This window comes from Oncorhynchus clarkii, chromosome 16 (genome assembly GCF_045791955.1).
Source record: "Oncorhynchus clarkii lewisi isolate Uvic-CL-2024 chromosome 16, UVic_Ocla_1.0, whole genome shotgun sequence".
NCBI lineage: Eukaryota > Metazoa > Chordata > Actinopteri > Salmoniformes > Salmonidae > Oncorhynchus > Oncorhynchus clarkii.
The window spans coordinates 7588868-7611445 of NC_092162.1; the positions used below are offsets into that span (position 1 = coordinate 7588868).

Sequence of the window (22578 nt, forward strand, 5' to 3'; positions counted from 1 at the left end):
CCTGTCTAGGGCTGGTGAGGAGGAGTATTACCTGTCTAGGGCTGGCGAGGAGGAGTATTACCTGTCTAGGGCTGGTGGGGAGGAGGAGGATTACCTGTCTAGGGCTGGTGAGGAGGAGTATTACCTGTCTAGGGCTGGTGAGGAGGAGGAGTATTACCTGTCTAGGGCTGGTGAGGAGGAGTATTACCTGTCTAGGGCTGGTGAGGAGGAGTATTACCTGTCTAGGGCTGGTGAGGAGGAGGAGGATTACCTGTCTAGGGCTGGTGAGGAGGAGGAGGAGGATTACCTGTCTAGGGCTGGTGAGAAGGAGGAGGATTACCTGTCTAGGGCTGGTGAGGAGGAGGAGGAGGATTACCTGTCTAGCGCTGGTGAGGAGGATTACCTGTCTAGGGCTGGTGAGGAGGAGGAGGAGGATTACCTGTCTAGGGCTGGTGAGGAGGAGGAGGATTACCTGTCTAGGGCTGGTGAGGAGGATTACCTGTCTAGGGCTGGTGAGGAGGATTACCTGTCTAGGGCTGGTGAGGAGGAGGAGGAGGATTACCTGTCTAGGGCTGGTGAGAAGGAGGAGGATTACCTGTCTAGGGCTGGTGAGGAGGAGGAAGATTACCTGTCTAGGGCTGGTGAGGAGGAGGAGGAGGATTACCTGTCTAGGGCTGGTGAGGAGGAGGAGGAGGATTACCTGTCTAGGGCTGGTGAGGAGGAGGAGGAGTATTACCTGTCTAGGGCTGGTGAGGAGGAGGAGGATTACCTGTCTAGGGCTGGTGAGGAGGAGGAGGATTACCTGTCTAGGGCTGGTGAGGAGGAGTATTACCTTTCTAGGGCTGGTGAGGAGGAGGAGGATTACCTGTCTAGGGCTGGTGAGGAGGATTACCTGTCTAGGGCTGGTGAGGAGGAGGATTACCTGTCTAGGGCTGGTGAGGAGGAAGATTACCTGTCTAGGGCTGGTGAGGAGGAGGAGTATTACCTGTCTAGGGCTGGTGAGGAGGAGTATTACCTGTCTAGGGCTGGTGATGAGGAGTATTACCTGTCTAGGGCTGGTGAGGAGGAGGAGGATTACCTGTCTAGGGCTGGTGAGGAGGAGGAGGATTACCTGTCTAGGGCTGTTGAGGAGGATTACCTGTCTAGGGCTGGTGAGGAGGAGTATTACCTGTCTAGGGCTGGTGAGGAGGAGGAGGATTACCTGTCTAGGGCTGGTGAGGAGGAGTATTACCTGTCTAGGGCTGGTGAGGAGGAGTATTACCTGTCTAGGGCTGGTGACGAGGAGGAGTATTACCTGTCTAGGGCTGGTGAGGAGGAGTATTACCTGTCTAGGGCTGGTGAGGAGGAGTATTACCTGTCTAGGGCAGGTGATGAGGAGGATTACCTGTCTAGGGCTGGTGAGGAGGAGGAGGATTACCTGTCTAGGGCTGGTGAGGAGGAGTATTGACTACACGGACCTCTATTCCACATCATAGGGCCTGAGGGCACACAGTGTATTGTGAAATCTGTTGTGAATGTGTTGTAATGTTTTTAAATTGTATAACTGTCTTAATTGTGCTGGACCCCAGGAAGAGTAGCTGCTGCCTTGGCAGGAATTTTTATTTCACCTTTATTTAACCAGGTAGGCCAGATGAGAACAAGTTCTCATTTACAACTGTGACCTGGCCAAGATAAAGCAAAGCAGTGCGACAAAAACAACACAGAGTTACACATGGGATAAACAAACGTACAGTCAATAATACAATATATATATATAAAAATAAAAAAAACAAATGGAAAAAACGAAATAAATACGAATGACCTGTCTAGGTCTAGTGAGGGCTGGTGATGAGGAGGATTACCTGTCTAGGTCTAGTGAGGGCTGGTGATGAGGAGGATTACCTGTCTAGGTCTAGTGAGGGCTGGTGATGAGGAGGATTACCTGTCTAGGTCTAGTGAGGGCTGGTGATGAGGAGGATTACCTGTCTAGGTCTAGTGAGGGCTGGTGATGAGGAGGATTACCTGTCTAGGTCTAGTGAGGGCTGGTGATGAGGAGGATTACCTGTCTAGGTCTAGTGAGGGCTGGTGATGAGGAGGATTACCTGTCTAGGTCTAGTGAGGGCTGGTGATGAGGAGGATTACCTGTCTAGGTCTAGTGAGGGCTGGTGATGAGGAGGATTACCTGTCTAGGTCTAGTGAGGGCTGGTGATGAGGAGGATTACCTGTCTAGGTCTAGTGAGGGATGGTGATTAGGAGGATTACCTGTCTAGGTCTAGTGAGGGCTGGTGATGAGGAGGATTACCTGTCTAGGTCTAGTGAGGGCTGGTGATGAGGAGGATTACCTGTCTAGGTCTAGTGAGGGCTGGTGATGAGGAGGATTACCTGTCTAGGTCTAGTGAGGGCTGGTGATGAGGAGGATTACCTGTCTAGGTCTAGTGAGGGCTGGTGATGAGGAGGATTACCTGTCTAGGTCTAGTGAGGGCTGGTGATGAGGAGGATTACCTGTCTAGGTCTAGTGAGGGCTGGTGATGAGGAGGATTACCTGTCTAGGTCTAGTGAGGGCTGGTGATGAGGAGGATTACCTGTCTAGGTCTAGTGAGGGCTGGTGATGAGGAGGATTACCTGTCTAGGTCTAGTGAGGGCTGGTGATGAGGAGGATTACCTGCCTAGGTCTAGTGAGGGCTGGTGATGAGGAGGATTACCTGTCTAGGTCTAGTGAGGGCTGGTGATGAGGAGGATTACCTGTCTAGGTCTAGTGAGGGCTGGTGATGAGGAGGAGGAGGGGGTGCTGCCCATGGCTTCAAAAGAGGGGCATGCGGACCCCTGGGACTCGTCACTGTGGGGTTGCTCTGGAGACAGACTGCTACTGTGGATTTGCTCTGGAGAGAGACTGTCACTGCTGCTGTCCTCCTCGAATGCATACGAGTCCTCCTGCTTAGGAAGTGTCCCATGTTTTACTGGAGAGAGGGCGAGAGGAGAGAGAGAAAGAAGGGAGAGGGAGAGACAGAGAGGGAGGAGAGGGGGTGATGAGAAGTTGATGTGGTTCACGTGGTTTACTACAGAGATAACCACACAGTTAAATCACACACAGGGAAACAGTCGACTGAAACCTGACACACGATGAGATAACGGCAAAGAGGGCTTAGAATTCAAGGATGTTAAAACATGAACAAGTATGTTCATATCTTTAAATATTTACAGAGGTTTAAACAAAACCCAAATTGTAGGGTTGTGTGTTAGTGGAAGATATGGTCTCTGTGTGAATGTACAATATGTTCCTGTCTGTGTACTGCCTGTGTGCCACAACACTGCTCTGTACAACACAGTCCCTATCTGCTCTATGGTTTATCATCAGTATTCACACACTGCTCTGTACAACACAGTCCCTATCTGCTCTATGGTTTATCATCAGTATTCACACACTGCTCTGTACAATACAGTCCCTATCTGCTCTATGGTTTATCATCAGTATTCACACACTGCTCTGTACAACACAGTCCCCATCCCCTCTATGGTTTATCATCAGTATTCACACACTTCTCTGTACAACACAGTCCCTATCTGCTCTATTGTTTATCATCAGTATTCACACACTGCTCTTCTTCAGTGAACACAGCCTTGATTGGCTGAAGTGATAGTGAACAGAGAGCCTTTATTGGTTTATCTGAGAGAGACTGTGCTATCTGGAGGTGCAGAGCCTGAGGTTAGCACTGGGACAGAGCCAGGAGAGGGGAGGAGGGTGGTAATGTGTGTGTGTGTGTGTTTCCTTTAGTATGAGAACATGTGACCTGCCAAGAGTCAACCCTGGTTTCAATCACACCATCAGCTCCGCTCTGTGTCCTCCTCTGTGTCTTCACACATGGCCTTGTGCACTCACCTGTTATATCCTGTGTTATATCCTGTTGGTTGGATCTCTCTCAAATAGTCAATAAGTCAAATCGTTTTCCACGGTGTAATGTCGACTTAGGGCCAGATAGCACTGCATTTTGCTTTGTGATTGTGTTTCTCAATAGGTCATGTGGCTTTGTTTTGATTGTGTTGTAACTTTGTTTATTCTGATTGATTGGATGTTCTGGTCCTGAGGCTTCAGTGTGTTAGTAGAACAGGTTAGTGAACTCAGGACCAGCTGGATGAGGGGACTGAGGCTTCAGTATGTTAGTAGAACAGGTTAGTGAACTCAGCCCCAGGACCAGCTGGATGAGGGGACTGAGGCTTCAGTGTGTTAGTAGAACAGGTTTGTGAACTCAGCCCCAGGACCAGCTGGATGAGGGGACTGAGGCTTCAGTGTGTTAGTAGAACAGGTTTGTGAACTCAGCCCCAGGACCAGCTGGATGAGCGGACTATTTTCTTTTCTCAGCTCTTGGCATTGCTGGGCTTGGTAATGATATGCGAGGGGGTCACTATATTTGAGATGTTTCCAAAACTGAATTGCTCCGTTTTTTTAGTTGTTATTATTGGCCAAATTCTGCCCTCCATGCAATCTTACAGAACTCTGTCATGGGGTGTTTGTCCCATTGGGTGAAACCCCACACCTCACTCCCAAGCACAATTAGTTCAATGACACATTCAATTAGTTTTAGCAAAATTGTATGTCCTGTGGTTTTTCTGTCTCAGTTCTCTCTCTCTATTCAAGAAGTAGGGTTGCCTACGTTAGTCCCAGTCAGGGACAGAACAAGTTACTACTGGGCTATTATCAAATAAAATAAAATGTTATTTGTGTAATGATGTACGCTGATAGTCGGGATGCAAGTTCAGGGAGTGAACACATTTAATAAATATACGAACAAAACAAGAAACACGAACAGCACACCGACATGAAACAATAACGCCTGGGGAAGGAACCAAAGGGAGTGACATAAATAGGGCAGGTAGTCAAGGAGGTGATGAGTCTCCAGGTGAGTGTCATTAAGCGCTGGTGCATGTGACCATGGTGACAGGTGTACATAATAATCAGCAGTCTGGTGACCTAGAGTCCAGAGAGGGCGTATACCCCCTCCCTGACAGTACCCCCTCCCTGACGCGCGGCTGGGACGCTGACAACAGGGATGATCCCGTGGATCAGGAGTGGACCGGCCACCTCTGCCGAAACGCGGGAACCTGTTGAGCCGGCTGGGGCACGGGAGCCTGGCGACCTAGAGCACCGAAGAAGGAGCAGACGAAACAGCACCCCCTCTCCGACGCCGACCAGAGAAAAGTTCCCGGGGATCAGGAGCAGACCGCTCACCTCCGTAGAAGCACAGGAACCTGACAAGCAGCCAGATGCGCCGGAGCCTGGTGAGCCCACTGTGGCATGGGAGCCTGGTGAGCCAGCTGTGGCATGGGAGCCTAGTGAGCCAGCTGTGGCATGGGAGCCTGGTGAGCCAGCTGTGGCATGGGAACCTGGTGAGCCAGCTGTGGCATGGGAGCCTGTCGAGCCAACAGACGCTTGACCCGCCAAATCCGAGTCTTGACACCCCGATATACGGGCTGAGGCATGAAAGCCTGACGAGCCGCCTGAGGCATCCTCTGTTGCTCCGGCAGCAGAACCCAGACCCAGTCACCTCCAACACAAAAACAAAAAACACTCCCTGATGGTGAGGCGTTATTCTGTAACGATGTAAACTGAGAGTCGGGAAGCAAGTTCAGGGAGTGAATACATTTAATAAATAAACAAACTAAACACGAACAGCACACAGACATTATTAACAATAATGCCTGGGGAAGGAACTAAAGGGAGTGACAGATATAGGAAAGGAACCAAAGGGAGAGACAGATATAGGGAAGGAACTAAAGGGAGTGACAGATATAGGAAAGGATCCAAAGGGAGTGACATATATAGGGAAGGATCCAAAGGGAGTGACATATATAGGAAAGGTAACATCAGGGGAGTGATGGAGTCCAGGTGATGGTGCGTGTGACGATGGTGACAGGTGTGCGTAATAATCAGCAGTCTGGCGACCTAGAGGCCAGAGAGGGAGTATACGTGACAATTTGTCACATGCTGTGTAAACGACAGGTGTGGACTAACAGTGAAATGCTTATTTAACGGACCCTTGCCAACAACGCAGAGAGAAAGAACATAGAGAAATAATAGAAAAGTAAAGCATGTAATAATACAAGGTATAATAGGTTCACAATGAGTAACGATAACTTGGCTGTATCAAATCAAATTGTATTCATCACATGCACCGGATATAACCGTGAAATGCTTACCTACGAGCCCTTAAACCAACAATATAGAGTTTTAAAAAAGTAAGTATATACAAGGGGTACCAGTTACAGTCGATTTGCAGGGGTAGGAGGTAATTGAGGTAGATACTGTATATACAAGGGGTACCAGTTACAGTCGATATGCAGGGGTAGGAGGTAATTGAGGTAGATACTGTATATACAAGGGGTACCAGTTACAGTCGATATGCAGGGGTAGGAGGTAATTGAGGTAGATACTGTATATACAAGGGGTACCAGTTACAGTCGATATGCAGGGGTAGGAGGTAATTGAGGTAGATACTGTATATACAAGGGGTACCAGTTACAGTCGATATGCAGGGGTAGGAGGTAATTGAGGTAGATACTGTATATACAAGGGGTACCAGTTACAGTCGATATGCAGGGGTAGGAGGTAATTGAGGTAGATACTGTATATACAAGGGGCACCAGTTACAGTCGATATGCAGGGGTAGGAGGTAATTGAGGTAGATACTGTATATACAAGGGGTACCAGTTACAGTCGATATGCAGGGGTAGGAGGTAATTGAGGTAGATACTGTATATACAAGGGGCACCAGTTACAGTCGATATGCAGGGGTAGGAGGTAATTGAGGTAGATACTGTATATACAAGGGATACCAGTTACAGTCGATATGCAGGGGTAGGAGGTAATTGAGGTAGATACTGTATATACAAGGGGTACCAGTTACAGTCGATATGCAGGGGTAGGAGGTAATTGAGGTAGATACTGTATATACAAGGGGTACCAGTTACAGTCGATATGCAGGGGTAGGAGGTAATTGAGGTAGATACTGTATATACAAGGGGTACCAGTTACAGTCGATATGCAGGGGTAGGAGGTAATTGAGGTAGATACTGTATATACAAGGGGTACCAGTTACAGTCGATATGCAGGGGTAGGAGGTAATTGAGGTAGATACTGTATATACAAGGGGCACCAGTTACAGTCGATATGCAGGGGTAGGAGGTAATTGAGGTAGATACTGTATATACAAGGGGCACCAGTTACAGTCGATATGCAGGGGTAGGAGGTAATTGAGGTAGATACTGTATGTATAACTAGGAATAAAGTGACTGATAATAAACAGTAGCTGTAGCGTATGTGATCGAGTCAAAAAAGTTAGTGCAAAAAGGGTCAATTCAGAGAGTTAAATAGTTAACCAAATAGCTACACGGACTAACTATTTAGCAGTCTTATGGCTTGGGTTGCACATTTTTGGGAACATTCAGAGGTGGAAACCTTCTGTGGGAATTAACGGGAATATATGCAAAATGAATATTAATACTATTTAAATGCAGATGTTTTTGCATTGGATATATTTACCAAATCATATGGAGACAGAAACCTTATCATAAGTAGACATAATTGCAAATGATTAAATCCAATAGAAAAAAAAATGTTTAGTTACGAATTGAACTTGAATTAAATGAGTTGACTCTTCACATGGGATGATTTCACTGAACAACAAAAGAAAGGGAATATTGAATGATCTCCAATGATCCATCGCATCTCCTAAAAAACGTTTTCAACATACATCTGTAAAATGATAGTCTAGAAACTGTCTTCCTCTCAGGCTTCCATGTCTTTCCCTGGACCTCCTCAATGTCCACCTCATGAACATCAGACTCTGAGGCCTCATCTTCACTGTCACTTTCCAACCTTGTTGAGGATGGCTCGTTATCAGGCTCAAAAAGCCTCAAATTTGCCCAGATGGCCACCAATTTTTCAACCCTTGTATTTGTCAGCCTGTTGCGTGGTGTGTGTGTTCCCAAACAAGGACCAGTTGCGCTCTGAGGCGACTGATGTTGGTGGGATTTGGAGGATGATGGAGGCAACAGGGGAAAGAGACTCAGATCCACAAAGTCCCTTCCAGCAGGTGGCTGATGTTGGCACGACTGCCATATTGCATCTCCATCCCAAAGCCCTAGCTTGGAAGTGTACTTCGCCAGACTGCCAAGAACCTTGCCCTCATCCAGGCCAAGGTGGCGAGACACGGTAGTGATGATACCACAGGCCTTGTTGATCTCTGCACCAGACAGGATGCTCTTGCCAAGATACTTGGGGTCCAACATGTACGCTGCGGCGTGTATGGCCTTCAGGGAGAAGTCCACGCTTTTTCATATATTTCAGAACTGCAGTTTCCTCTGCTTGGAGCAACAGTGAAGTGGGCAGGGCAGTACGGATTTCTTCTCCTACATCTGCAAGCAGAGTCTGAACATCAGACAGGATGGCATTGTCTCCCTCAATCCATGGAATGGCTACTGCTATAGGTTTCAGGATGCTTACCACTCTCTCCCAAAATACATAATCCAGGAGGGTCCTCTTGATGGGGCTTGTCCATATTGTGATATGGCCATTTCTTGGAGACTCCTTCCCCTCCTGGAGACTGTCAAACATGATGACAACACCACTTAGTGATCGCTGCAGCTGTACACGGCCCATCTGTAAATAGCCCATCCAACTACCTACCTCATCCCCATATTGTTTTATTTACTTTTTTGCTCTTTTGCACACCAGTATTTCCATTATTTCTACTTGCACATCATCACCTGCACATCACTCCAGTGTTAACTTGCTCAATTGTAATTACTTTTCTACTCTGGCTTATTTATTGCCTTAACTCCTTATGCTATTTGTACACACCTCTATATAACTCCTTATGCCATTTGTACACACCTCTATATAGACTTTTCTATTGTGTTATTGACTGTATGTTTGTTTGTTTATCCCATGTGTAACTCTGTGTTGTTTGTTTCGCACTGCTTTTGCTTTATCTTGGCCAGGTCACAGTTGTAAATGAGAACTAGTTCTCAACTGGCCTACCTGGTTAAATAAAGGTGAAATAAAAAAAAGTATAATAAAAAACACCACTCCAACGGGTGTTGCTGGGAAGCTTCAATGTGGTGCTCTTATTCTTCTCACTTTGCTTGGTGAGGTAGATTTCTGCTATAACTTGATGACCCATCACATACCGAACCATTTCCTTGGCTCTCTTGTAGAGTGTATCCATTGTTATCAGTTCCATGATGTCCTTGAGGAGCAGATTCAATGCATGAGCAGCACAGCCAATGGGTGTGATGTGAGGGTAGGACTCCTCCACTTTAGACTAAGCAGCCTTCATGTTCACAGCATTGTCTGTCACCAGTGCAAATACCTTCTGTGGTCCAAGGTCATTGATGACTGCCTTCAGCTCATCTGCAATGTAGAGACCGGTGTGTCTGTTGTCCCTTGTGTCTGTGCTCTTGTAGAATACTGGGGTCTGATTCATCATTTTCACCTCGAATAGAAGTAGAGGGACTGCAATTCCATTGAATTGGGGATAGTTTAACCAAAATATGCCACAGTACCTAGAATTGACTTATGTGTATCCCACAAAAAAAGGTTCACTGTTATAAGCTATCTTTTTTTGATGAATTTAAGCAAAATTCCCCATATTCCAGGGCTTAACTTTCCATGGAAAATTACCTGGAAAGTTTCAGACCCTTTGCAACTTACAGCTGTTGGTTCCAGACAAGATGCTCCCAATGGTGCAGGTGTATAACTTTTTTAAGATATGAGGACCCATGCCAAATCTCTTCAGCCTCCTGAGGGAGAGGAGGTGTTGGCGTGCCCTCTTCATGACTGTGTTGGTGTGTTTGGACCATGATAGATCCTTAGTGATGTGGACACCGAGGAACTTGAAGCTCTCGACCCACTCCACTACAGCCCCATTGATGTGAATGAGTGCATGCTCGGCCCTCGGTTTCCTGAAGTCCACGATCAGCTCCTTTGTCTTGCTGAAGTTGAGGTAGAGGTTGTTGTCCTGGCACCAGACTGCCAGGTCTCTGACCTCCCACCTATAGACCGTCTCATCGTCGTCGGTGATCATGGCTACCACCGTTGTGTCTTCAGCAAACTTAATGATGGTGTTGGAGTTGTGCTTGGCCACGCAGTCGTGGGTGAACAGGGAGTACAGGAGAGGATCCCATGTTGAGGGTCAGCGTGGCAGATGTGTTGTTGCCTGCCATCACCACCTGGGAAGTCCTGGATCCCGTTGCAGAGGGAGTTCTTCAGTCCCAGGTTCATTAGCTTAGTGACGATTACTGTGGGGATGACGTCGTCGATGCACTTATTAATGAAGCCAGTGATTGATGTGGTAGACTCCTCAATGCCATCGGATGAGTCCCGAAACATATTCCAGTCTGTGCTAGCAAAACAGTCCTGTAGTTTAGCATCTGTTTCATCTGACCACTTCCACATTGTGCGTGTCACTGGTACTTCCTGTTTGAGGTTTTGCTTGTAAGGAAGGAATCAGGAGGATAGAGGTATGGTCAAATTGGCCAAGTGGAGGGTGAGGGAGAGCTTTTTATGCATATCTGTGTGTGGAGTAAGATGATCTAGAGGTGGTTCACCTCTAGTTGCACAGGTGACTGGTAGAAATGAGGTTAAACGGATTTCAGTTTTCCTGCTTTAAAATCACCAGCCACTAGGACTTCTTGTTTGTTTATGGCCCTAAACAGCTCATTGAGTTCGGTCTTAGTGCCAGCATCGGTTTGTGGTAAATACGAAAAATATGGATTGAAATGCTCTTGGTAAATAGTATGATCTACAGCTTATCATGAGGTATTCTAACTCAGTAACTATTAGTATTGCTGTCTGTGTATGTTGTTGTATTGATGTTATAATCTCTCTATCAGCAGACCTCAACTGTTTTGAAGTGTCAGAGATCTAATATTTTCAAAGATGATAAACAAAATGGAAGAGGTCATTGGCACATTACCGGACAGCTGAACAACAGCCGTCTTCAATCAGATACCTTCGTAGGTGACTCACTGGAGCCATGTAAATCAGACACAGTCAAAACAGAGATGTGGGGAGAGACACCCACACACACAGACAAACACACACTCGCCCTTCTCCCCTGGACCCAAATACAGCTGCTGTTTGTCTCTATAAAGCATGTCCCTGTTCCTAGGGGGGTAGAGTAAACCTCGGTGCTCCAGCCTTTTATTGACCACAATATGTTTACTGAAGAGACAGAGGAAGAGAACATAAAACCAGTGTATAAAGAAACCCTGGCTGGTCACATAGAGAGAGAGCAGGACTAACATACTTGGATGTAAGATAAACTTTTGCATATGTCCCAATCACATACTTTGGGTTAAGGGACCCCTTCATTGTTTGCTGAAGTTTTTCTCTCCCCAGCTAGTATACAAAATGGTATGATTTAATAGTGTTGCTACGGTTACCACATAACTTCTATGGGGAAGCTATGACTGTTGCAAACTATCCTACCAACACTGCATGCTATTCAATGCATTCTTGTGGTTACTTGTGATTCACACTAAATTTAAAAGTTTGATTACTTTTAGTATTTCACTGCAGCTGTATAGCCTCATCTTCACTCCACTGAAGAGTTAAAACACACCATTTTCAAACTCAAAAACAAACTCAAAGCAAAGTCATGTTTATCTGTGAAAAATCACACACAGGTTAATGTGAGTCACACACCTCAAGATGCAGGCAGATAGGTGTTCCTCAGTGATACATGTCGTGGCGGTTGCCTGTCTGAAGGCAGCAGTCAAGTGGAATTATATTCTTGTGCACCAGCTCCATGGGGCCAGGTCTCAGGGCCAGTTTGTCATTGAGGTCATCTGTCAGACAGGCTCTCTTCAGCCTCAGCTGAAGCAAAAAATTGTACTATTTAACCATTATTTTTTGGTGTGAAGGCAGTTAGACTCCCTCCACTAGATACGTTTTTTTGTTGTCAAGCTAATTAAACGGGGGACTGCGACATGGGTAAGACTGCCTTATGTGCACACACACTATACAAATAATCCTGGATTAGGTTGGCTCAATATCCGTGCATCTTTTAGGATGGGTTACCTGCTGGTGTGCTGCAGCCTGAGCTACCTTGATTAATCCACCGAGAGAAATAGTGAGAGCATTCATTTGGTCAAATCTTCAACCCTTTACACTCCTACCTGTATACAGGTTGAAAATGGTAGATAAATGGTAGCTAAATTGGAACGCAGTGGCTGTACAGTAACATGCTATACATGACGTCGGAGTTCTGGCTCTGCGCTTCACGGCGCTGTATGGGTTTTGACTGACAGCCGTTCTGAACATGAGCACCTCGCGCCACAAGAAGTCGCCCCCAGTCCCTCCCACTAATTGGGCAACTTTTGCAATTGTTTTGTAGTCTGAGGGAAATGCTGTAAATTAAGAGGATTCTATGGATTTTGAAAGATGAGAAGTTGAGGATTATATGATGTCATGCAAGCAAGATAAAACACCTGTGAGTCCAAATGTGCACTTCACATTTCAAAATCATATAAACTCATGTCAAATACAGTGTCAACATTTATAATCACTATGTTTGAATTACAGTTACCAGATGACATGGCGTCTGAGTTGTTCTGAACAGAATGACCCTGTGTTTGTCTATTGGGAAGAACATTTGTGCACCCATGACTTCTTTCTATGGGCAGTGGCGAACCCGTCAATCAGGGCAGGCCACTTTCTTGTTGTTGCCTGTTTTGCACGTTGTTTAAGCATTAATACGTGTCACAAATCAGTTTGCAAACAATGTAAAACAAATGTTAAAAAAATTGAGTTAATAAAGCCTCCATACAAAAATGGTCTCCTTTTTGCTTTTTTGAGTGAGGCAGCTCCAAAATGCAGGTGTTTCAGTCTAGAGCCTTATGTGTTGGTGGGGAAGCCAGCTTAAAATACGGAGAGTAGAGGGTTGGTAATGTTGTTTAGTTGCGCCATGATTGGCTCAGTGTTCTGTCACTCATGGGGACAACCATCACTCCTGTGTTCCAATGGCACGTTGTGTTAGTTAATCCAAGTTTATCATTTTAAAAGGCTAATTGATCATTAGAAAACCCTTTTGCAATTATATTAGCACAGCTGAAAACAGTTGTGCTGATTAAAGTAGTAATACAACTGGCCTTCCTTAGACTAGCTGAGTATCTGGAGCATCAGGATTTGTGGGTTTGATTACAGGCTCAAAATGGCCAGAAATAACTTTTTTCTGAAACTCATCAGTCTATTCTTGTTCTGAGAAATGAAGGCTATTCCATGCGAGGAATTGCCAAGAAACTGAAGATCTCGTACAACGCTGTGTACTACTCCCTTCACAGAACAGAGCAAACTGGCTCTAACCACAATAGAAAGAGTGTGAGGCCCCGGTGCACAACTGAGCAAGAGGACAAGTACATTAGAGTGTCTAGATTGAGATATGGACTGGGTAGTCTACAGAATGTAATGTAATATAATCAAATAACAAGGGGCCTTTTGCAACCATCGATGGCACTAGATTGTCGCCAGCTGATGTCTCGTTAAACCATTAATATGAACTAAATTCACCAGCACAGCTAATATCAATTGCAACCATTATTGGTCACCTCATTACCGCTCCCTAAAAGATGATGTCGGTGTTACCCTTAGTCTTGCTTGCAACCAAAGTCTTTGAAGATATGTTCGCCCTCTGGTTGGTAGTGTCACAGGAACAATATAGTTATTTTTGAACAAACTAAGGACAATTTATCAATTTGACAAGCATTCAATATAATAATAATGGCGCAATGTTATGGGCTCCGAACCAATTGTGCTATTTTGAATATTTTGTGTGGGTTTTTCACATTATTTGTATCTTATTTTGTACTTAATGTTTCTGCCACCGTCTTTTATGACCGAAAAGAGCTTCTGGATATCAGAACAGCGATTGCTCACCTCGAACTGGACAAATATATTTTCTTTAACGAGTTGGACGTGAAGGATTTACTCCAGATGCCCGACATGCCCCAAATCCCCGTCATTCGCATGAAGACGCAGATACAGGGGACGCAGGTCTGAGTGCCTTGAGAGAATTCATCGGCAAGTGGGTAACCCGCCTCTAACATCCGTCCTATTGGCCAACGTGCAATCAATGGAAAATGAACTGGATGAGCTCTGTTCAAGACTATCCTACCAATTGGACATAAAAAAATGTAATATCTTATGTTTCACCGAGTCGTGGCTGAACAACGACATCGATAATATACAGTTGGTTGGTTTTTCCGTGCATCTGCAAGCCAGAAAAGCTGTAAGATAAGGGATGGTGGTCTGTGTCTATTTGTCAATAACAGCTGGTGCTCGAAATCAAATATTAAGGAAGTCTCAAGGTTTTGCTTGCCAGAGGTAGAGTATCTCATGATAAGCTGTAGACCACACTATTTACCAAGAGAGTTTTCATCTATTTACCACCACAAACCGATGCTGCCACTAAGACCGCACTCCACGAGCTGTATAGGGCCATAAGCAAACAAGAAAATGCTTATCCAGAGGCGGCACTCCTAATTGCCGGGAACTTCAATGCACTGAAACTTAAATCCGTTTACCTAATTTCTACCAGTATGTTACATGTGCAACAAGAGACAAATATGCGTAGAAAGCTTACCCTTCCCCTCAATTTGACAAATCTGACCATAATTCTATCCTCCTGATTCCTGCTTACAAGCAAAAACTAAAGCAGGAAGTACCAGTGTCTCGCTCAATATGGAAGTGGTCAGATGACGCAGATGCTAAGCTACAGGACTGTTTTGCAGCACAGACTGGAATATGTTCCGGGACTCATCCAATGGCATTGAGGTGAATACCACATCAGTCACCGGCTTCATCAATAAGTGCATTGACGACGTCGTCCCCACAGTGATTGTACGTACATACCCCAACCAGAAGCCATGGGTTACTGGCAACATCCACACTGAGTTAAAAGGTAGAGCTGCTGCTTTCAATTAGTGGGACTCTAACCCGGACACACTTATAAGAAATCCCGCTATGCCCTCAGACGAACCATCAAACAGGCAAAGCATAAATACAGGACTAAGATTGAATCACCGGCTCCGACGTTCGTCGGATGTGGCATGGCTTGCAACTATTACGGACAACAAAGGGAAGCCTTAATATAACCGTACAGAATGGCAAATAACAGAGCTCATTGTCTCTCTGTCACACTGTCAGAGGTTTGGCTTTGACTCTCCAGTCCTCTGAAGGATAATATAGTGTGTGAGTGTGTGTGTAACCAGTGGTAAGTGTGCGGAGGAACAGAAACCAGAGGCCCGGCATGGTCTATCAGTTTCTGGGAGTCTCCCGGAGATAAAGCAAGCAGCATGGGCAAACGTGATTGGTTGACAGGGCAGATACTCTTTTAGAAATGTTTTTCGATTGGACGTTTATCTGGTGATAGTAGGCGAGAGGTCGGCGGTACACATGAAAAGGGTTTGTATCTATTAACTTTCTCACACACACACACACACACAGCTATCCCTCTGGATTGCATTCCCCCGGCACACACCATTGTTTATAAATACCCAGGCAAGTGCACTCACACAGAATACAGCTCTGGCCTCTATAGTGGAGATGCCCTTGTTTCTCTAACAGATGTTAGCCAGTTTGTAATATACTTATAGGAGCATTAAATGCAGACGAAATATGTCAATTTCATGACTCCAGTTTATATTATGAGGTTAGAGGTATAGATCATAGATCCGCTTGTATCATATCATGGGGTTAGAGGTATAGATCATAGATCCGCTTGTATCATATTATGGGGTTAGAGGTATAGATCACCTTTAACAGTGTTATGGGGACGAGGGGTGTCTGGTTACACAGTGTTAAGGACTAGGTTGTGTTATCATGAGGTAAGAGCGGCTCGAAAAAGTGAGGACAGGTAGGGTGACGTGTTTCAGAGCCGTTGTCCGATGTTGCAAGTTCAATTAAACTCACTCGCTTTCTCTAGTAACGCAGTACATGGTGTCCCACTCTCTCTCTAGTAACGCAGTACATGGTGTCCCCCTCTCTCTCTCTAGTAACGCAGTACATGGTGTCCCTCTCTCTCTCTAGTAACGCAGTACATGGTGTCCCCCTCTCTCTCTCTAGTAACGCAGTACATGGTGTCCCACTCTCTCTCTCTCTCTCTCTCTAGTAACGCAGTACATGGTGTCCCACTCTCTCTCTCTCTAGTAACGCAGTACATGGTGTCCCACTCTCTCTCTCTAGTAACGCAGTACATGGTGTCCCACTCTCTCTCTCTAGTAACGCAGTACATGGTGTCCCACTCTCTCTCTCTCTCTCTCTAGTAACGCAGTACATGGTGTCCCACTCTCTTTCTCTCTCTCTCTCTATCTCTCTAGTAACGCAGTACATGGTGTCCCTCTCTCTCTCTCTGGTAACGTAGTACATGGTGTCCCTCTCTCTCTCTAGTAACGCAGTACATGGTGTCCCTCTCTCTCTCTAGTAACACAGTACATGGTGTCCCTCTCTCTCTAGTAACGCAGTACATGGTGTCCCTCTCTCTCTCTCTAGTAACGCAGTACATGGTGTCCCACTCTCTCTCTCTCTAGTAACGCAGTACATGGTGTCCCTCTCTCTCTCTCTAGTAACGCAGTACATGGTGTCCCTCTCTCTCTCTAGTAACGCAGTACATGGTGTCCCACTCTCTCTCTCTCTCTCTAGTAACGCAGTACATGGTGACCCACTCTCTCTCTCTCTCTCTCTAGTAATGCAGCACATGGTGTCTCTCTCTCTGGTAACGTAGTACATGGTGTCCCTCTTTCTCTTTCTAGTAATGCAGTACATGGTGTCCCACTCTCTCTCTCTCTCTCTCTAGTAACGCAGTACATGGTGTCCCACTCTCTCTCTCTAGTAACGCAGTACATGGTGTCCCTCTTTCTCTCTCTAGTAACACAGTACATGGTGTCCCTCTCTCTCTCTAGTAACGCAGTACATGGTGTCCCACTCTCTCTCTCTCTCTCTCCCTCTAGTATCACAGTATATGGTGTCCCCCTCTCTCTCTCTCTAGTAAAACAGTACATGGTGTCCCTCTCTCTCTCTCTCTCTAGTAAAACAGTACATGGTGTCCCACTCTCTCTCTCTCTCTCTAGAAATTCAGTACATGGTGTCCCACTCACTCTCTCTCTAGTAATGCAGTACATGGTGTCCCACTCTCTCTCTCTCTAGTAACGCAGTACATGGTGTCCCACTCACTCTCTCTCTAGTAATGCAGTACATGGTGTCCCACTCTCTCTCTCTCTAGTAACGCAGTACATGGTGTCCCACTCTCTCGCTCTCTCTAGAAATGCAGTACATGGTGTCTCTCTCTCTCTCTCTCTCTCTCTCTCTCTCTAGTAACGCAGTACATGGTGTCCCTCTCTCTCTAGTAACGCAGTACATGGTGTCCCACTCGCTCTCTCTCTAGTAATGCAGTACATGATGTCCCACTCTCCCTCTCTCTGGTAACGCAGTACATGGTGTCCCACTCTCTCTCTCTCTCTGGTAACACAGTATATGGTGTCCCACTCTCTCTCTCTCGTAACGCAGTACACGGTGTCCCACTCTCTCTCTCTGGTAACACAGTACATGGTGTCCCTTTCTCTCTCTCCCTCTAGTAACACCGTACATGGTGTCCCACTCTCTCTCTCTCTCTCTAGTAACGCAGTACATGGTGTCTCTCTCTCTCTCTCTCTAGTAACGCAGTACATGGTGTCTCACTCTCTCTTTCTCTGGTAACGCAGTACATGGTGTCCCACTCTCTCCCTCTCTCTAGTAACACAGTACATGGTGTCCCTCTCTCTCTCTAGTAATGCAGTACATGGTGTCCCACTCTCGCTCTCTGGTAATGCAGTACATGGTGTCCCACTCTCGCTCTCTAGTAACGCAGTACATGGTGTCACACACGCTTATGAGACACACTTGTCACGTTGGTGGCTGAGAGGTGTGTGTGTGTGTGTGTGTGTGTGTGTCTGTGTGTGTGTGTGTGTGCACGCACACTTGCACGTGTATGTAAAAGTGTTACTCACGAGGCATGATGCCCTGGTCTGCAAGCTGCTTTCCAGTCCTCCTCTGCTGGAGTCTGAACTGCAGAACTACAGGGGGGAGATGGAGGAGGGAGACAGAGAGATGAGGGAGTGAGACAGAGAGAGGAGGGAGGGTAGGAAAGGGTGGGGGAAGCAGATACAGAGGGGTTGAGAAACTATTCTAATTTCAGCAGAGAAAGTATTGCTATGGTTGTGTGCCGGTGAGAGAATGGGGTTTGACAAATCATGGACCAAAATCATTGTATGAAAGTTCTCAAAGTTCTGATGCTACATTTAACATCCTGAAAAATGCAGCAGCATGCCACCATCTATCCCACTTCTGTCTTGCCTCTGAAGCTAAGCAGGGTTGGTCCTGGTCGGTCCCTGGATGGGAGACCAGATGCTTCTGGAAGTGGTGTTGGAGGGCCAGTAGGATGCACTCTTTCCTCTGGTCTAAAAAAAACAATATCCCAATGACCCAGGGTAGTGATTGGGGACATTGCCCTGTGTAGGGTACCGTCTTTCAGATGGGACGTTAAACGGCTGTCGACTCTCTGTGGTCACTAAAGATCCCATGGCACTTATTGTACAGGTGTTAACCCTGGTGTCCTGGCTAAATCCCCAATCTGGCCCTTAAGACTACCTAATCATCCCCAGGTTCCAATTGGCTCATTCATCCCCTTCCTCTCCCCTGTAACTATTTCCCAGGTCATTGCTGTAAATGTGGTAAAATAAGGGTTAAACAAATAAAACACAAGCCTCATGCCAATCTCTGTGTGCATAGAATAGTCGCAGAGACACACAAAGTAAAAAATTATGCTGTGGGCTGACAAATATTTCTGTGAACAGGATGTAGGGAATGATAAACACAGCTCCCTCCTGGCCTTTAAACAGATCTGCTAGGCAGTGTGTGGTCTGTCTGTGTTCTGACACACACACACTGGCCCTCGTCTGCCGATCCTCCCTTAGCCTCTATCCAAAGTCCCTCGTGTGTGTGGAGTCTGGTGTGTGTGTGTGGAGTCTGGTGTGTGTGTGGAGTCTGGTGTGTGTGTGTGGAGTCTGGTGTGTGTGTGGGGGTCGTAGACGCCAGTTAACCCCATGTCAGTGTGCACGTGTGTGTTCTGTGCTCCCCTGCAGAAGAGGTCTCACAACGGGACCCTGATCAGCCAGGTCACCCGTGATTCAAGTCAGTATTCAACGTCAATCCATGTAGGGAGATGATGTGGAAACCGTTCACTAGGGGAAACAGTGAGAGCCGTTACCTTCAAGTTTTTTGTGGTTTTGCTAGGGCATTGTGGACAGGGATGGCGGATGGGCGTAAGCATTTGCCTCCGACTCCAAAGGTAGCACGTTTCGAATCCAGCGATACAAAAAGCTGTCTTTGAGATTTTTTGGTTTTAAGGGTATTCCCAAACCTTAACCCTTACCTTAACCATTCTGAGTTAATGCCTAACGTTAAGAATTCAGAGATGAAGCCAAAACTAAACCTTAAAACACTTTGAAATCTGATGTTTGTAACAACATGGATAAACGTCTAACTATGACGTGAGACTGGTTGAGAACTGGTTGAGTGTGACGTGATGATTATCTCTGTTTCTCTCGGCACTCTCTCACTATGTAGTTTCACGGCTCTGTTTCACCAATACGCCACGGGAGCATGTTTGAACAACGTCACACTGTCAACACTGGACACATACCGAGCGATGCTTGAGGTGTGTGTGTATGTGTGTGTCGGCTTTATCTCTCCGTCCTCTCATCTACCTCTGTTACATAATTACATCATTCTCTAAACATCTGCTTGAGATTTACAGTTTGGCAGCAGCACAGCCATTCGCTCTGACTAGACGCTGGGACAAAACATGTCACAGTGCAAACTATTTTTCATTATACTAACCTTTCAAATCACTTTTGAATATCTCTCTCTTTCTGTCAATGGATCAAATCCCTACCCCACTGGACCCGAGCCAGGTTGAAATTCAATATTATTAATATCTCATGAATCTATAAATACAATATCGCATAAATATAATATCTCACAACACAGTCATAATGACCTGTTGTCAAATCAGCTGCCATGCTCCTGGAGAGGTCAAAGGGTTTAGTTCCTCTAAAGAGGAGTTCCTGTGATTGGACATCCTCACCTAAAGACTCATACATTCCCCACGATGTGTGTGAATGTGTTAATGTTTATTTATTAAAAGGGACCTGTTCAGTAATGTTTTATATCCTGCCATTGTCAACGTTTATTCACCATGTAATCTGCTACAGTCAAGTGTGTTAATTGAATCTGTGTGAAAAAAAATTGTTGAGTCAGGATTGGCTAATGAGATAATTGTAGCCTCTCCCACCAATTTGAGTTGATTGAATGTGTATATGTGTTTGTGGAGAAAGAGGCAGCGTAAGTAGCTGAAGGAAATGGTAGAGGAGAGCATGTGCAAAAGATTTTATGCTCTTATCTTTTGATTCTTGTTTTATCCTTTCAGCATGATTTTAACCGTTGGTCTATTTATCTATTTATTCAAATAAATTCTCAATTTTGGAGAAAACCTGTTCCTGACTTCAAGAAACATTTTCATGTGCACGAGATAATGGCCAACTTTGTCACAGTTGCCCAAACAAGACTATGATCTCTAACATCCCACTAACTTGAGATGTTTCTCCCTCTCTCTTTCAGATTAACAGACTGTTTCATTTATGTCAATGGGGCACATCCTCATCAGATCCATCCTCGGTGATTATTGCTGCTTGTCAGTGTGTAACAGTTGGCTCTGAACCCTGCTTTAATATCACCTGGCCCTCTGCAGTCACACAGAGATGGCATGGATAAACACCAACGCTACAGTACTGTTAACACACAATTCACGGTGAGAGAAAATACACCTTTAATTATGAAAGTTTGGTATTCCATACAACAAAACAGGTGGAAGCTACTGGAAGCTTAAATCAGGGTTTATAACAAGGTTATGTTTACAACATAACCTGGCATTTATATGCCATGAACCTCTCCAGAGGCAGCAGAGGACAAATGTGACCCGTTTCAGGAAACTAGGCGTATGTTGCGGGTCACTGCTTCACAGGAGAGCTGTTAGAAAGTAAACTTTAAAAAAATAAAATAAATTGGGGCAGAAATGTCTTCTAGAACATGTGAACTTTCATGTGCCTTATTAACAGTGTATGCCATCTGTCAATACAAATTTAAAATAAAACAGCAACCTTCCCGCCATGATCATTGCCATGATTGGCTGAGATAAATAGACATGCCGAGAGATGAGTTCTGGTTGGTCTGCCATATAGCACGTTTCTGTCTTTTTGAGCTGGCCAGTATGTCTAGGTAATCCTGTCTAACGTGTCTTTAAAAACAAAATGTATCGTGTAGAAGAACTGCACAAGTGCTGCTCTCCACTTTCTGGAGGATCGAGTTTTGAAATCAGTGGAATTAGAGTATGATAGCTAAGGAGATGGATAAAACTTCTTCAAACTAAGGGCAACCAGTGACAGGGAGAGGCATCCATCCATGCTAGCTACATTTCAGATATTGCACGTTTCTAATTTTGACAGAAAGTCATTTTCATTTCAAGATAAAGTGTACTGTTAGCTAGCTAGCTAATGTTAGCTGGTTGGCTAGCTAGCTAACGTTACGTGTATGAACTTATTATTCGTATCTCAGAGCCATTTGCTTGGCTAGTTACAGCCTAATGTTAGCTAGCCAACATTGAACCTGGTTGGTTAGCTACTTGCAGATTCATGCAGGGTAGTTAATTGTTTACCTGATTACTCCATTCGGTCTTTGCACCTGTTTCATCCATAGGCTAAATTGTAGCAACCTCATGATGGGTATAGCGAAAATTGGAGTATAATGTAGTAGCCTAATCCTATCAATGTTACACTGAACTGGGTGAATGGAATATGAATGACAGGTATGCAATGTGATGTAATAAACATAAGGCCATGTTCATAAATTGTTTTATTGTCATCCCTTCTTGAACGGCACCAACCACCACTAGCCTTGATATAGTGTTGACATAATATATACTGAACAAAAAAATAAATGCAATTTCTAAGATTTTACAGAGTTACAGTTTATAGAAGGAAATCAGTCAATTTTCAATAAATTAATTTCACATGAATGGGCAGGGGCGCAGCCATGGGTGGACCTGGGCGGGCATAGGCACACCCACTTGGGAGCCAGGCCCAGCCAATCAGAATGACCCCCCACGGTAGTGAGGCCGGTTGGACGTCCTGCCTAATTCTCTAAAACGAAGTTGAAGGTGGCTTATGGTTGAGAAATTAACATTAAATTCTCAGGCAACGTCTCTGGTGGGCATTCCTGCAATCAGCATGCCAGTTGCACACTCCCTCAAAACTTGAGACATCTGTGGCACTGTATTGTGTGACAAAACTGTACATTTTAGAATGGCCTTTTATTGTCCCCAGCACAAGGTGCCCCTGTGTAATCATCATGCTGTTTAATCAGCATTTTGATATGCCACACCTGTCAGGTGGATGGATAATCTTGGCAAAGGAGAAATGTTCACTAACAAGGATGTAAACAAATGTGTGCACAAAATTTGAGAGAAATTTGCTTTT

At 45.3% G+C, this 22578-nt stretch overlaps 1 protein-coding gene across 3 annotated transcripts in view; it reads right to left on the bottom strand.

The window, feature by feature from the left end:
* The window catches only part of LOC139367913 (myocardin-like), a 46098-nt gene that overhangs the window by 17752 nt on the left and 5768 nt on the right, over window positions 1-22578 (bottom strand). For all 3 annotated transcript variants that reach the window (XM_071106293.1, XM_071106292.1, XM_071106294.1), the window contains exons 2-3: window positions 17995-18060; window positions 2701-2915 (exon numbers count right to left, since the gene is read on the bottom strand). In XM_071106293.1, coding sequence (XP_070962394.1) covers window positions 2701-2915; window positions 17995-18060 — 281 coding nt within the window. The remainder of the gene's footprint in view (window positions 1-2700; window positions 2916-17994; window positions 18061-22578) is intronic.